The following is a 17,070-nucleotide window of genomic DNA, read 5'->3' on the forward strand; positions in this document are numbered from 1 at the left end:
ACTTCACAAATGAGGATGGTGATTCCTTGAGTACCAAGAAAATCCTCATTCCTCAGGCAAAACCTCTCTGGAAGAGACCTCAATAAGAGAAAGAGTTAAACTCAGCTGTAAGGCTCCTATTGTATAAAGCCACGTAAAGCTAACAAGCAGTCAGATCAGGCATGCTGTACCTTAAATCCATGTGACTCAAGCCAATTATGCAATTAGTATCTAAAGCTACATTACCTAACTGGGAAATATAAAGCTGAAAGCTGTTCAAACAAATTTGCAATCAAATAAGCTGCATAATATGTTCCCTGCTGAAAATTAAACCTCTTTGCAGCACAGCCAGCCTCATAAGAAAAGCACCCATGCAAGCTCTGCTCTAGGAATATAACAGATCAAAACTGACGCTCTGATTTGCATTACTTCTTTCAGTGAATAGGAAAATTTATCAGCATTTATCTGAAAATACCTGCTGCTTGAATTGCAGAGGCCACAGATGCAATAAGGTGATGTTTCAGCCACTTCACAGAAGGATGCATCAGGTCAAACAGCCACGGGCAGCAAAAGATTCCTTCCCTGGACCACTTAAGTCTGCCTCCCTACATTAAGTGTTTCCAGGAAAAGCACAGCAATTGCTGCTACTGCAGCACTAATTCTACCTAAAATAAGAAGCTCATATCCTCACATTTCCCTAACAAGCACCCATGATGTCACAGATGTGGATCTTGCAAGTCAAAGAAGAATTTCATAAAAGCTTTTCTTCTTAATTGCTTTTATCTCAAGGTCGACAAAGCGATTGTAATTGATTTTCATCACAAACGGCTGACAGTACAGATGAACCACAGAAACCAGTGCAAGTCCTGAGGCCTCCAGGTACACCTTCATGATCCAGGACATGAGAGGCTCATCTGTTAAATGGTTTCAAACCAGGGTGCTGCTAGGAAATGAAATCATGTCAGATCAGGACTTTCAGCCAAAAACAGGAAAGCCATGATATGCTGCCCTGAGATTTTCTGTATCTTTAACATGAAAGGAGTATAAAAGCAGAATTAGAGAAAGTTCCCAATTAGAAACAAACAGAAAGACTACAGACTAAACAAAACACTTTGGCCCTCTAGCCTCCTGAGTGTTGCTGCACCTATTGCTGAACATCAGTAACATTTCTATTTCTTCAGATATTCAATTCAATTCAAATAACACTGAACAAGTTATTTGCTCCATAAGCTGTGCAGGATTGCAATTTAAATGAATATTAAATAATTATATTACAATACTTTTCTTAAATATGCAAAAGTCTTGATTTCTTTATGTTTTATTTTTCTAAGATGGGTCTGGGAGAAAACCTCAAATCTACCATATCTACCTCTACCATATTTATTATGGTAGTTAGAATGGTAACATGCCTACCATCAGTAAAGTAAATCCTGTGCACTACTTCTGTTCCAGACCTCAGGAAAACATTAACTAGGGAATTTAAGCATTGACTTTGATGCTGCTCGGAGCTCTGGAGGGCAGGAGAGGAGTGGTTATCTGCAGCAGAGCCACTGCACAGTGTTCCGAGCAGAGGCACTTGGAGATGCAAGGGCAAATTAAGCCAGCCAGGTATAAATCTCCTTGGGCAGTGTGGCAAAGCCACTGCCCCATTCTTGTTCCCTCCCCTTGCTCTGACTTGGGCAGTAACTGAAGAAGCTGTGAATTCTACCAGATGGACCTTCTCCAGCTTTGCAAATTATCAATCTCTGGGGCTCTGGCTGAGGCAGAAGCTAGAACCAACTTTATTTACCACTTCTAACTGCAAAGATGATGGTCAGCATTTAACTATACTGAGTATAAAACTTCCACAACTCAAAAAACTCAAATTGTAGTGATTGTTGTCTTTTACCTGAACAAAATGTCTTTATATGGCAAATTACCCTCTGGCAAAGGTTTCTACTATTATCCTTGCCAAAATCTCAAACTATTCTGTGATGGAGGGAAAAGGCAGTGAAGACACCTCCCTCCAGAAGTAACTGACAAGAGTCCATGACTGCCACTCCTTGAAATGAGCATTAATGCTATCTTTAAAATAGGTTATTAAACTTGGTTCTCTGCATCCCTAATGATGGAGGAGGAGGAGGAGGAGAAGATGATGATGATCTGAACTTTGGTCAGTGGATGGAAATATGAAAGTAATGTAAAAATGTGAAAGTAATTGTGAGAATTACTCAACAGGTCTCACATGGACTTCAGATCTTTGAAGTTTACATGAAAGAAAGATCAGAAACTTCAAAGGGATCCAATAAGAATAAAGCTTTTGTTTGTTTCTGGGTCATCACTTGTTTTTCATTACAGCATTTTCAGCTTTTATGACCATTCTTCTGTGATTAGGCACCACACTTTGTATCAGAAGCCTCACCTCAGGCTCACAACAGATTTCCCAAGCATCACCCATCTGTGCTTGATGATAATCCAAGAGTTGTTTGTTCTCTATACTGCCACAGAGCTATCCCAGCATACAGTCCTCAAAGTGAAAGCAACATTGGAAATAACACCATTAATTCTTTTTCTTTTCTTTTTTTTTAATGAGGACAGAATGGACTGAAGTGTGGCCTGTCCCATTTAAATTGCATTTTTGTGATCAGATACAAAGCTCCTTCAAAGTTAAAAAGAGTTCTTCCAGATCAACTGGGAAAATGACCTAATTTAATTATGTTTGACTGACCCAAACTGAGAAGTTCTCTGTACTTAACTAAATAAATCAGTAAGAATGAAAGCCCTGCTTGTGCTCTTACCACAACATGATGGGGTCTAGAGACAAAGGGGACAAAAGAGAGGAACTGTATGCAGTGGAAACTGTAGAACAAATCAGATAAATTGAGGATCTGCAGTAACATTTAGAAAGAATAAAGCATTGCTTGAGTACAGAACAGTCCTGTAGAAAATGGTCTAACATGCTCTTACTATTAAAGGCATGCTAAGGACACTTTCCCTTACCTTCCTGTCCAGGTACATGAGATACACTCTTCTGATTTGGACAGATAAAATCTTGGAAGCAAGGATTTGCATCACTGTGCCTATCCTTGCCTAATAAATTGTCTCCTCACTTATTTTTCCATTGGGTTGCTCCCTGATACATATATATGTGTGTGTATGTGTGTGATACATACATGTGTGTATATATATGTATCAGTTTATCAGCAATTCTCTTGGTGCACCTGCAACCTAGCTCAGGTGATCTTTCCTCTTAAAACCAGAAAAATGTTCCTCTTTCAATCACCCCGGGGGCTTTTGTTGTTGTTGTTGTTTGTGTTTTAGGCGGGTTTTGTTGTTTGGTTTTTTTTTGTCCAACTTTTCATGGAATTTTTTGCCACTATGCAAATAGCTTAGCTGTGTGGCAGAACACAGCTGGCTGGATATTTCTCCAAAAGATAAACGTAGCCCACGGACACAGCTGGATTCTAGGCAGGAACCAGAGTGACACAGGCTGTCAGATTATGAATTTTAAGTACGAAATTTTCTTCATGAAGAGATACAGCTATCAGGGAGGTCAGGCTGCTAAATGAACATTAAAAGCTGGAGAGAATTTCAGTGGTCACAGTCCCCCTCTCTGCTGCCCATCACACCCACTCAGCCTGAGACAGCTGTGCTGGAGTTGAGCACAAGGGTGAGGCCAGCAGCTCAGCAAACTGCTGTCCTCAGAAACACTGACAACATCTTGCTCTTCTTGTAAGCCCATTAGGTACTTCAAAAAAACAGACAAAAGCTACAGTAGTCAGGCCTCTCACTAATTTTGCTGTTTTTTTTTTTTTTAAACAGAACTTCTCTAGAATCTGTCAGCTCTGTCAGCATTTGGAGAGCTGACAAGCTAAGAACATAACATCAATAAGGTGCTCACTGACATGTTTACTATCACATCAGTCTTAATAACAGGAAAGTTTTTCAGAACTTTAATATTTCTCAGGACATATTTCTAAAGTCTTTTGGTAGTGTAACTTCAAATTTCTGGCTCTATAAGCAAAACTGCTATTCTTTTAGCTAGATTTATTGATACTGAATCATCTGTAGCACCACAAGGTAGAGCTCAAATCTAAGCACTGGTTGCATTTTTCTAGTGAGTTCCTCGAAGTCTGAACAATGGCACCATCACCAGCAAGAAGTTAAAATTCCCAAAGGCTGACTGTTACCAGCTTTTGGCTGGAACAAGATACGGGCCTACAGCTTTGTAAAAATACTCAGAATTTTGATTCTTTATTGATTCATTCTCCTTACAAATGCAAGCTTATTTAGTATTCATGAAGATTAAATTTTCTCAAAACTGTCTGAAGGAATTTCGCACTTCACACATTTTTTCCTCTATGGGTATATAAGAGATTAGCTTGCTCAAGACATTCCAAACACACCACGCTCCAGCTATAGCAGTTACAGGTCTTTTGAGAGCAACATTCTGAAATGTACCAAAACAGATTAGCTCAAAAGGGGATTAAAAAGAGACCACAACATCAGACTTAATTCAGAAACAGCCTCTCAGAGCTCTGCTGGCATCATACCAGGATTCTAAATCAGAAAGATAGTTAGGGATGATAAAGGGCTGTGTAACTGAAGCTGTTAAAACAAAAATAAACAGCTGTGGTAAAATTAACTCCATTCAAAGCAGGAAACAAATTATTTCTAAATAGCTTAAAATGGCAGGGAAGAAAAGGAAATACATTCTAAGGTTACAGAGCTTTCTATTTTGAGCTATTATTTGGCAATTTAATTTTTGTTCTTTATTCTGGATTGCTCTCTCTGCTGACAATTTATGGCCCTGGGCAAAAGATGGACCACTGACACAGTAAAGGCCAGTGGTGTTCTGGCCCTCTAAGCACTTCTCAGCTTTGTAAAGCAGTGGCAGCTGTTCAGAGGCACACACCTGAGACAATGCAAAGGATCTCCTGATTTAGCATGGCAGCCAGAGAGAAACACTGCCAACTGTGTTTAATAGAACAAAGACATTCGTAAATGAAGCTTATTGAATTTTTATACTTTTATGGAAGGGAAGGGAAACAAGGGGAAATATGTCTTTTCCTTCTATTTAGAGAATGACATCATGGAACAGCCCGGGTGACCGATCTGAATGACAAAGGTGGTGAAATTATGCATGGTAATTGCAGTCGATGAGACAGGAACCATCCTTCTTCCTTTTCCTCACATACTGGTGAACACAGAACAAATATCCCCATCCTATAAGGCATTAGTCTTGAGCTTGCTTTCTATCAAAATCCTGTATTTTGTTGAAGCCATCCCCAACAACATTCCAGTGTCATAAAAAAATCAAAACCAGAAAATGAAATTGGATTCTAAATACTACTGTAGAAGAAAGACATGTTGATTCTTCTTAGTTTAAAGATTAATAAATTCATTCTTTCAAAACACAAATTAATGCTTCTTTACCAAGAGTGATTATACATGTACAAATAGCTGAGGCAGACTAGCTCAATATTAGTAATTATTTGTTAGTCTCAGTCATTCCTTGAAAAAATGTAACTATGTTAGCTAAATGTTTTGTCATTTTCTTTCAACATGTTCATTTTCCTTTGCGTAACAGTTCTTGCCACATAAGAAATGCCCCAAGATTTCTCTGCTTGCACAAGTGGTCATGCAATGGGAAGGGGAGCAGTGCTGGCCCCATGTAGCAGCATGCATTGAGGGCGATGCAGCACAAGCATCTTCTGCAGCACGAGCACAGAGCCATCAGTACACAACTTGGTGGCTTCCCCACCTCCCCAGCCACTTCCCCAAGTACTGTAACAGGAAACAGGAACAATCATTCCTTCAGGAGCTCTACAACTGTAGACAACCATTGTCCTCTTCATTTGGGGACTACTTTTTTCACCCCCTTCACCAACTGCAGGCACATTATCACGCGTGGAAGGAGAGGTAAGCAGCCACAGGCAGCAGGGTTCTTTACCTGCCACTCACCAAGCACAGGTCTTTTGTGAAACTCAGGGAAAACCACTTGGTAGTGGGAATCCCAAACAACAGAAAGATTTCACATTTCACCCCAGTCAACATAATTTTTCCACACACGGCCCCCAGTCCCATATCATCTGTACATTTGTTCTCCAGCAAACAGGATGCTAATTTTCAATCATGTAAATTCCCCCCCTCCTCCAATTTTATAATTTTTCTTTCTCAGATGTTATTTTTCATTGCAGCATCTGTAGCAGCTGTGTATTTGATACAAACTCTTTTTTCCAAGCAAGTTGTAACAAGGCGAGGAGAAATACAAAGTTGTAACTGTCCTCTCTTCAGAACTGTTAAAATACACATTTTGCTCACATTCTGACACTCCTGAATGGGGTTTACAGCATCATAAATACATCAGCCATATTGACGTCTCAGAACTCTGACCAGCCATAATTCCTCAAGAATTAAAGAGAGGGAGACAAAAAAAGGGTAAAAAAAGTGGTGGAGCAATAGAAAACACAAAACACAGTTGAGGTTACTCACGAATGTTTCTGTTTCAACGATCCTGATCTTCTTCCATTATATCTAATAGCTATTACTGACAGCATTGTGGATCCACATATAAGGAAAGAGAGGCAAATATTTGTCAAATCAAGCATTTTATCTGCACTGTTCCTCAGTTATTGCATCTTTGAAGAAAAAGAAAGCGAAGCAAGAAAGAGAAACGAAATCAGTAAAAATAAAAAAATTAGAAATCCAAGAAGCGTTGTTCGTGGAGGTGCAAGGAAGTTGCAGGATGAGAGAAAAGAGGGCTGTGATCAACAAAATGACAAGTTTTTTGTTGCTGTGTGTCTCTCTTCACCCAGCATACGCAGTAGCAAAGATTTTCTGACAGCAGGTTGATGAGCAGAATGCCAAAGGAGCTGGAATTGTTGCTGAGAGGAGCCTGGCACACCTCAAGACCAAGAAAGCCATGTCAGCATATAAAGGCAAGGCTGGGTGTTTCTGCAGGAAATAATCTTGCATATTTCAGTGGAAGGTACCCCTAGAAGCAGTGACCAATTCAACAGCTATTACAGGCCTTGGTTAAGTAAGAAAATGTCTTTTAAATGCAGCAGTTGGAAAATGGCTTTCAAAATAAAAGTATTTAGCACTGAGCATGTGTTTGTGAAGTAAAAGCTCTAAGCTTGATAACAAAGTTGAGCAACACTTCATGCAATGTGATACAGGTGAATCCAAGCATTGCCTAGGCATAACTAATCTAAAGTTATGAGCTGACTCCAGCTTAACTTACAGAGAAATCAGCAAGCTGAAATTAGAGCAGCTATGAGTTGTTTTAACCAGACATCCCTAAATGAAAACAATTCTGTGGAATGTCTCCAAATGGTTTTCACTGGAGACGTAAGCTCATGGATATTTGCCTAAAAATATGGACCATAGAGGAGACATGAAATGGAGGGAGCTGGCTGCACCACCATTCAGCTTGTCCAGGAAGAGCATGATGAGTAAGTCTGCAGGAAGTGAGCTGTAAATAGATGGAGCAGGGACAGTAAGGGACCCTCCTTTTTGTGTGTTAGTTTAGGCAAGACCATCTCTGATAATAACAACAGTGAAACCCTTGTTTTGTTCAAGACTTCCCCGTTTGACCTGATTTTGTGTATTACCAATTCCTCAGTCCCAGTTCCAACCCAAAAAGCAGCAAACAGGCCATAAGTGTAGCTGGATATCTGGCTTTCTGAGATGCAGCTTTATGGAGAAGGTAACGCACCTCTGCAGCATGAAAAAACATGCAAGCCTCAACCAAATGCCAAGAGAGGTAGAATTAAACCTCCAAGTAAACCAACTCCAGGTATTATAAACAGATACCTTTTATCAGCTTTAAAAACCAAGTTTAGATGGGTGTTTGCCCAGAGCAATGTGAGACAATCTACTGTGGGTTAAGCTGTCTTCTTGCAGCTGGTTATCAAGCTTTCCTCTAGACACCCATCCAATCCTGCAGTCTGAAATCAGTTTGATGCAATTTCTTTTCTGCCACATGGCACAGCAATGGGCCAGTATGATTAATAAGAAGAACTAAATGCAGAGCTCTAGCACAAAAGGTGACTGAATTCTTCCTGGCTTCAGTTCTGCTTACTTTAGATGACTTGAGAAGAGGGGAAGGATGATTTGGCCCTTAATGACTAACAGGCTAGGCATGAAGAGCAGGCTTTTGGAAAACTTTGAAAGGTAATGTTAGGGCAGCACTACCCAGTAAGATTGTGAAATTAAAGGCTCCAAAGGCAGACCTTGAATCTGATTTGAAGCTTCATCTTTATGTCCAAAGTCAAGCATACTGGAAATTACCTTCATAAATCCTTATCACGCTCATCAGATGGGTGGATTAGAGGACATGATGGTTAAGAACTCTGCAAGAAGCATGAAATTTTTGAGTGGTTGATAAGCAGTCATGGAGATACAAGGTGAGAAGCAGCACAAAAATTTGAAGACCACCAGCCACATGGTCTGCTCCAGCCAGAGCAAGGGCTTGCTTGGAGCTTGCAAAGAGCTGCAAAATGAATTCTGGTAGACAGGAAGATAATTCTCCACAAGGAAATGCTCAGAGCTGCACACATTCACATAGGTTTTTGTTCAAAAAAAGGATCAGATTTGTTGAGAAAAACAAAAAAAAAAGGTGTTGAGAAAGACAAAAAAAAAGGTGTAAGGGCAAATACCAGAATAGAATAATGTGACTTCAACTGCTTCATCCTTTGCTGTCAACATGCATAAGACAGAAGTCCTCAGATGCAGAAGACCAAACACTCCCACCCATTAAGGAGGAAGAAGGGCAGCACAGCATGGATCCTCTGAAGAGAAAGCTCTCTGGGGCAAAAGCAGATGCCAAAGCTAGCACAACATCCTGTTCACTGGAAGACAGGATTGAACACTTTGCACTTAGATACACCAAATGTGAATCTTCTAGCTGGATTTCTCCACGAGGAAACAGGTGGAAGGACAGATTTCTGTCTTCCTTGCTTCCTCTGTCTTGCATCTGATATAACCACTCTCTCTTTTTCTATATTACCAGGGCAGTAAAAGAACACGAAAACAGGATGTGCCCTTCTTTTAAAAAGCAGAAGCCAAAAACCTGAACATGAAATGAAAAGAGCTTTATATCTTTTACTCTCCTTGGCATAAAAAACGTATCAGCCAGAATGCTGTGAGTAATAACTGTCAAAGACAGAATGCCAAATGAAGAGCATGCAGTAAAGTAAAAATAAATCTTAAAATTAAAAAAAAAAAATTAAAAAAAGAAAACTTCAAACAAATCAAAACCCAAAATATCCTTTAAGAAAAGCAAAGCATACTTCATGAGTTCAACAATCACAATGGGAACTTTACTTTTAGGGCAGATTGACTTTAAATTCAAAGATTAGTGGCGATTATCAACAGTCTTCTCGTTTCAGGGGGCGAAAGTGATGGGACTAAATGGTCTTAGATTCAAACCAGAGCTGAGACCAAAACAGCCAATGTAATTCACAATTTACTGTGGGCTTACACACAGACATTGTATGGACACAGAACACACACATGCACGGGAGGAAGAGGTGCATTCTCATTGCATTAAGGCTGGGCAGTTCATCAGCAGCAAACTGACTTCAGCTTACAGACAGGTATGTGCACGTAGAGTAGCCATAAGTGGGTAGCAGTGGCACAATTTACAAGTGTAGATAAATCAAACAAGTTCAGAGGACTGAAGCTATTGCTTGATGACTTTGGAACACACTCACTGTTATAACGTCTGTAGCTGTCAATCTTTGCCGGTGCCACTCTGTACAGAATTGTCCCTTCAAAGGCAGATTTTCCTGACAGCAGGCAAGAGAAGGAAAGACAAAAAAAGGAGAAGGGGCAGGGTGGGGGTAAAGAGATCGAATGATGGTAAAAAGAAGGGAAAGGAAGAGGTTTTAATCCGTATTTTCAGTCACTGACATTTAAAAGCCTCATTAGCAAAATGACGAGAACATTAACAAACATATCTGATTGTACATGAAGTTAAAATATTCTCACTGCATGTATGTCAGATAACACAATCTCATGATTTTGCTAAAGCTGTTATTTACAATGTCCAACAGAATGTATTCTTCTTAGGCTTGGTCTGTTGTCCATCAAGTTGTGAGATTTGCAAATAAAATTATTTATCTGCTTTTTGCAGCCTTGCACAGGGGAATCCTGAAAAAATATTATCACTGCAATGATGTACTCACAGTGGCTCACCATCCCTGCTGCAGATGTAGTGCACTTGAACAAGCACAGCTGACATCCAAACAGGGCAATGAAATACTCACATCTTTTTAATATACCAGGATCCTGTGAGCATCAGAAATACTGTATCTTTCCAAGATCACTTATTGGAAATATTTTGGACATGGGAACTGGTCTTAAACAGTGCTTAGTAGGAAGGATAGGACAGTAAAAGCTGAATAATTGGGTTTTCAGCTAAAAGCTTAATCAGGTATGACTTGGCATTGACATTAAGAAAAGCAAAATTCTAAAATTAAGAGGGAAAACAGCAAAACTACAAAACCAAATCCCATCTCTCATCTAAGATATTTAAGATAATATTTTTTATTACAAAATCCTTTTTTTTCCCCATCACTAGTGAGATAGCTCATGCTCTGATATTTAGGACATGAAATTCAAGTGAAGGTAAAGGCATGAGCAGCTGAAGTGTTTTGTGTGTCAGGTTTAAAAACCCCAGTAAGCCCAAGAATATACCAATGCCAGCTTGTTCCAAATCCCCCCTAGGTACACCATCACAAAAATTGATGTCTTTGGTAAAATTTTATAGCAAAATAGCCAGTATATGTGAATTGTCACAACACAGAATCACACCCAGTTTGGTACCAAAAATGTGTGGGATTTTTTTTCTCCTGTATATCATTCTGTTGGACTTTAAGACAATAAAAAGTTATACTTATTTATATATTATAATAAGCTAATTCTTAGTTTTGTTCTTGCGGTTTAATTAATAACAAAATGTTTCCATTGCCTTATGTAATGTTTTATGTAATGAGGAAGTAAAAATGCTAGACATCCATCTTTGTACTTTCTTTTTACAGGATACCATTAAAAGAGTGCTATTAAAACAGTTGAACATCAACCCACTTCTAAGAGAAAAGCAAATTAAGCTTCATGACACTGTGGAGAGCCAGAGAGACAGTAATGGAAATCTAAAGTTTTAAGAACTCCAAACAGAGTAGGTAGCCTGACTGAAGCATCCACTGATGAGTCTATCATCAGTTCTACCTCCAGCAGCCAGGACTTTTCAGGGGTCATCACTAACAGGTTCCAAAAATAGTTGCTAGATACCATGAGGCCCAGCTGTACCTCAGAGAACACACATCAGAGACAGCGAGATGCAAAAGGCCACCTTTCAGTGCTGTCATGACACTGCTGTGAACATACTAAATGCTTTTTGAAATAACCTCCTCAATGTGAAATTGGGATTGTCTCAAATAGAATTTTTTTGACTACATGCCAACTTTTTGCTTCTCAAGAGGCTGCATTGACAAGAAGTGGTATTGAAAATAGTTTTAAATTAATACTGTATCTCTGAGATATATGGAAAATAATCTTATAATCCATGTATCTAATACAGTAATAAATTGATAATGCATACTACCTGTTCATGCTGCAACAGCTGGCCCAAGAAAAGCAATATTTTCATTTAAGAGCATGCTTTAAAGTGCAAGGAATTGCTGTTTACTCTATAAGAGTACCTGATCCTGTCTGTACTTACATTCCAAAATGCACCTTTGAAGAGAAGAAATTTGGTCATCACCTTACAGCTGGGACAAATACTTTCAAATCAAACAAACAACCCCCCAAATATTTTTGATCTTGCAACAGTCTTGCTTTCCAGCCTGCTGAGCACACCACCGAGGGGAAGCACAGGTTCCCAACCCTTTCCAAATAAGGTTCAAGCTAAGTCCCACAGTCAGGATTCAGAAATATTTGGCACTTCTAAGACTAGCCCCAGGCATTTTCAAAAAAGGAAATTTTTACTCTGAACAAGGCTCTGAGGTTAGTCTACAGCAGAGCATGAAAAGAAACCAAGATAATTTCTTCTGGCTGTTTACTCTGATCTGCCATAAAATTTACATGGACACAACAAAACCAATAAAATCAGACATTTTTCTCTCCATTGGGGCTGGTGTAGATTGTAACAGAAGGACAGAGGAATATGGGTTTTTATTAACTTAATTCCTAAAAAGCCAAGTTATGTAATTTTTCTCTTCTGCATTTCTTTTTCTTTGAGTTCACCAAAATTACATTTGCCTTTCAAAAATTCTCTTTATAGATGGTCAGTAAAATGTGATTTAAAAATCAAGTTTAATTAAATTTAACCAAGAAATTAAATTTAATTATTAACTTAAAAATATTCGTGGGTTTGCACAGTGCCAGTCCTCCACATATCCTGTGCTATTTTCCCAGGTCTCCCAGTAAATCTGTGTATTACCTTATCCATTTTACAAGTTGGGCTGAACAGTTCCAGACTGGTGCTTGAGATTGCAGAGCCAAGCCCCAACCCTTTCTAGGCTCCTCTGAATGCTGAGCAGAACCTCAGTGGCTGCCCAAGGTCTGAGTTCAGAGCCTGGGTACAACCCCTCACCCAAGTGCCAACTTCATCATCCAGAATTCATATTCAAGATTCCACCCCGCAGAGTCCTGTGATACAGATGCACTCAAAGCTTCCGGAGAAACAAAAAGGAGTTGCTGCAGATTTAAGGTGGTGTCACCTCTTGTAATCCATGGAGGAAGGAGCTGGTCTAGAGGCATGAACACACACCTTTCTGAGATGTAGCCTAGAGCATTTCAGCAGGGCTACTAGCCTGATGAACAGATCTTCCAGGCTTTACTCGTTCAAATTTTTTAATACGTTTTCAGACTGAATGAGATTATCATTCCTAGTCAGTTGTGCAAACTTGTTGAAATGTTTGCAATCTCATTATGGAGATTTTCAAATCCAGATGTTCAGTGTGCCTGAACAGAGCCTCAGGAAGCACTATGTGTTGGAGAGCAACAGCTGTATCAACCACATCAACCACATACAGAAAAAATTGAATTGATGTATATTTCCCATCATTCTCCTAAGGGAACACAATTCTTAAATTGATAGTTTTACTTGAAGAAAAAATAAATTTAAAAACCATTAAAATCCCCATAACAATCTCAGCATTCCTTGAGTCACTGTCTCTCTCTCTCTCTCAGGAGGTTTACAGTGTTCTTTTGTTTTATAGGTATGTCTAATAGCTCCTTATCTTAGATAGCCACAAAGCACCTCCAAAGAATTAAATTAAATACAAGAAAGTAGGAAACCCATCTCCCACCTACAGTTACCTTCAATTTATTTAGAGATGCAAAAACAATTTTTGTGTTACTGCTGTCTTCTCCATAAAAGTATCACAGGTTTGGGTCCCACTGACAGTCAGAACCAGCACACAAAGCCAAGTCTAAACAAAGCATGGGCCATAATGGACCAAGAGTTAATGCTTTGTGGCTGCTTTTGCACACTCCAATGTAAGTTTTTGTTAAAAGCCTTTTTTAGGATGTTTATTATGAAGTACATATTACCAAATTACCTGAAAAGAAAGAATACTCATTCATTCATATAGAAAAAATTGAGATATTCCATTCTGGACATTATCACCTATATTGTTCACTTATATAGTACCAAACACTACAGACTCTAGAGCTGAAACAACTCTACACAGTTAGCTCTTCCAAGACTCACTGTGTTTATAATTAACATAATTCATACAGATTATAGAAAGCAGTTTGCAATCTCACTGAAACATGCACCTTCAATTAATGACCTTTCTCCCTCTCTCCATCACAAGGTTTAAAATATTTTGATTCCAGTCTGAAGGAACGTTACATTTAAATATCTTGAAAAGCACTGACCAGAAGACTAGGTCACCAGTACACATTCACACATGAAAATGTACTCCATTATAAAAAAATATAAAATATTTTCATCATTGCAAAAGTCAGGGCTTTGAGGATCTTATTTTTGTGGTATGCAATAAGGGTGACAAGTTTGCCTTAAGTGGAAAAATAAGAAAAAAAAGAAAAAGGTATTATAATTTTCTTCCTTTTATTGACAGAGTAAACTATAAAGGTTTTGGTAGATTTCTGAGCTGAAATCAGATCACAAAGATCTTGATAGTCCTTTGACTTCTATTTATTCAGAGATCTCAGGAGAATGCTACATAGCAATGAACATCTGCAGTGCTAAAAATAGGAAGACCTTGGCAAGTATTGTGGAATTAGCCTGAAATGTGCAAATAGAATTGACTTTTTTTTTTTTTTACCTCTGAAAATTCAGATTTGATCACTGAATTAGAAAAAAAAAAAGTAATAGCTGCTTGAAGAACATAAAAATATGAAGACCAACAGCTTTCCATTCAATGTAACAGCATACTTTTGATTCAGGTTATTCTCCACAAGAAGTTATAAATAGGACAACCCACTCCCATGCTTATACTATTGCAAACTTAGTTACCAAACATGCTTTTCACCTGCAGCAGTACTGGCCCACTGTAAATGAGAGAACAAAGTCCATGTCCCAGTTGTGGCCCTTTTCCCTTTGGCTGCTGGGGCAGTGGGTGTCGGAGGTGATAGAAACATGCTCAGCACCTGGAGGGAAAAAGTGCTGCATGTCCCACACCAGTAATTATGAATCCTTAATCTATTGGAGTTGTCATAGAAAGCATGGCACTTTAATCCCTCCACTTTAAATCAGCCACTTTGTACTTTCCACGTCTAAAGACAAACATTCCCTTGTCGCTAATTCTGAACTACAAATGCAGTCATCATCATTGCCTCCTCTCTTCTCTTAGTCTGTTGTGGCTCAGCAAGTCTTACACAGCTCAGAGAGCACTGACAATGCTGGAACTCAGGTAGCACTGCAGGTATACATAAATCATCATCTTCTGACCCTTTCAGCATAAATTAAGAACATGGCATTCATAAACACTTCCAAGCAAGAGATAAGAATGTGCTATCCTATCAATGTGTTATGAGCTAAAGACAAAAACATACACACAGTACATCAATAATAATTTTTCCTTACTTGACTTTATTTGCTCCTCCTGTGCTATTCCAACATCATCAGAATCAGAGAGTTCCTTTATGAAGTTGGAAGGAAACATGCCAGTCTTTCCATTGAGTATACCTTCCCACCAGCCTTCTTCCACCTGCACCAAGACAAAAAAAAAGGGGATTTTACATAAGCAACACTTTACTGGGTGCCATTATATACATTCAATAAATGACAGTAATGGCTCTGAATAGTTTATATTAATTAATTTAGGTATAAGGAGCACATGGCATGGGCTTGAAGGCAGAACACCTCTCTTTTTTTCTTCGTAAGTGAAAACAAGAGAGATGCATGAACCCATCTGTAAATGTCAGCAGTGCTGACAGCAGTCAGAAGCACAGATGAGCATTAAATAAAAGGATAAAAGAGCAACTAGAGAGCACACGGTGTCTCTGCATTTCAATTTTATGGATATCCATTCAATCAGTAAATTTTCAGTGCACACTGTATGGCTATTCAAGACCATCTCGGTGGATGTGATTTACAGATTCTGTTTGAATTCCCTAAGTCATTAATGATGAAAGAGAAACATCAAAAAAAGGGCTACTCAGAGAATCTAATTTAGGTATCTTAATATAATGAAAACATTCTTGCCTTCCCCATCAAAATCAGAAATTTTGCATTTTAGAAACTCAGAATGCTGCTACGTCAGTCATGTGTAAATGTAAGAAACCTGTGGAGAACAAAGAACAGTGCTAATGCACATGTGACTTGAGATTTAGGAGAAGGTATTGAAATACATAATAATAATGATAGCGTCAGGAGGAGGGAGGACACTACCTAGCCAAAACCCAAGAGAAAATATCACTTTAAAATTGCAAGCTCCCTCCTCCATAACCCATTCAGGATTGAAGGGTGGTGTCAGGCAGTGAAATGACACCCCTTAGAAATGCCTGTAGGTTATAATGGCACCGCAAGAAATTACTGATTATATGCATCAGCTAAACACATTCTTGATAGGTAAATGTTTTTCATCTGTCAGACACTGTCCCTTCACTAAAAATATGACAGGAGAGAACAGTGTACGTCTGTGACACATCAGTCTCCAATAATGTTTGACTCATATCTTCCTTGCCTACCTTCCCTCCAGTTATGAAAAGAGAAGGTTAACTTTACTGTTAAAAGAACAACCTCACACTTTAAATGAAGCTAGCTAATTATCACAGAAAAAAGTCTGTGAAAAGTCTTTTCACTTATCTGTGAAAAACTTGAGTCCTCAGGAAAGAAATCTCATAATAATACAACCAAATATTTCCTCAAAATATGGAAGAATGTGTGCATTTTTCTCAATTTAGCTGCATGAGACATTTTAGTAAATAACCCCACATTTCTTGATCTCACTAGTTGAATTTCTCTTTTAATTTGAAAGTGGTTCAGACCAGACTTTCATTTAATCTCCGTATCTGTCCCTGACAAAACTTCCCCTCCTTCAATGCCTCAGTAGTACTGGTGAGCTCCAGCACATCTCTGGGAATTATCTTGTTCTTCTTCTATCCTGCTGCTACTTGAGAAGATAGAATGTACACATATCACTCAATCTCTTCAGAGAGGTGGAGGTTTTTCACATCACAGCATCAGAGTCTCTAAAAGGTAATATTTGCTTTCTTCTCTCCAGACTAATAAAAAGAAATATGGAAAACTGAAACTGCATGATACACAGCACTCAGATTCTACAAATTATATCTCTAAAGACCATTAGATATAAATGTAATATTCCATATAAAAATATATTGTTATATAGAAAATACACACAATGGCCAAGACTTTTTGAGCTATAAAATATTTCAATTTTTCTAATGCAGTATTCCCACGTGGCTATATTGATTAGACCTAAATATTAAACCATAACTACATTAGCTGATTGACCAGAAGATTAATCAGAGGATTTGCACAGTTCCCAAGATCCCTGCTCTGCAAGATGCTGAGATTACTTGACAAATAATGTGACTAATATCATTCAGTTCCATCTTTTCCTCAAGTAATTTTTTGCTTGCTTACTTCTTCCAGAGTTTTCTTACTTC

At 38.6% G+C, this 17,070-nt stretch overlaps 1 protein-coding gene across 9 annotated transcripts in view; it reads right to left on the reverse strand.

Moving 5' to 3' along the window:
- The window catches only part of SH3KBP1 (SH3 domain containing kinase binding protein 1), a 213,236-nt gene that overhangs the window by 81,332 nt on the left and 114,834 nt on the right, over nucleotides 1–17,070 (reverse strand). For 8 of the 9 annotated variants that reach the window (XR_005257534.1, XM_038142201.1, XM_038142178.1 and 5 more), the window contains 2 exons: nucleotides 15,023–15,146; nucleotides 9,678–9,752 (listed from right to left, as the gene is read on the reverse strand). Coding sequence is in view for 8 of the 9 variants with exons in the window: in XM_038142201.1 (XP_037998129.1) it covers nucleotides 9,678–9,752; nucleotides 15,023–15,146 (199 nt within the window). In the remaining variant the exon portion in view is untranslated. The remainder of the gene's footprint in view (nucleotides 1–9,677; nucleotides 9,753–15,022; nucleotides 15,147–17,070) is intronic. The other variant, XM_038142188.1, reaches the window with a different exon arrangement.

This window comes from Motacilla alba, chromosome 1, assembly GCF_015832195.1.
Source record: "Motacilla alba alba isolate MOTALB_02 chromosome 1, Motacilla_alba_V1.0_pri, whole genome shotgun sequence".
NCBI lineage: Eukaryota > Metazoa > Chordata > Aves > Passeriformes > Motacillidae > Motacilla > Motacilla alba.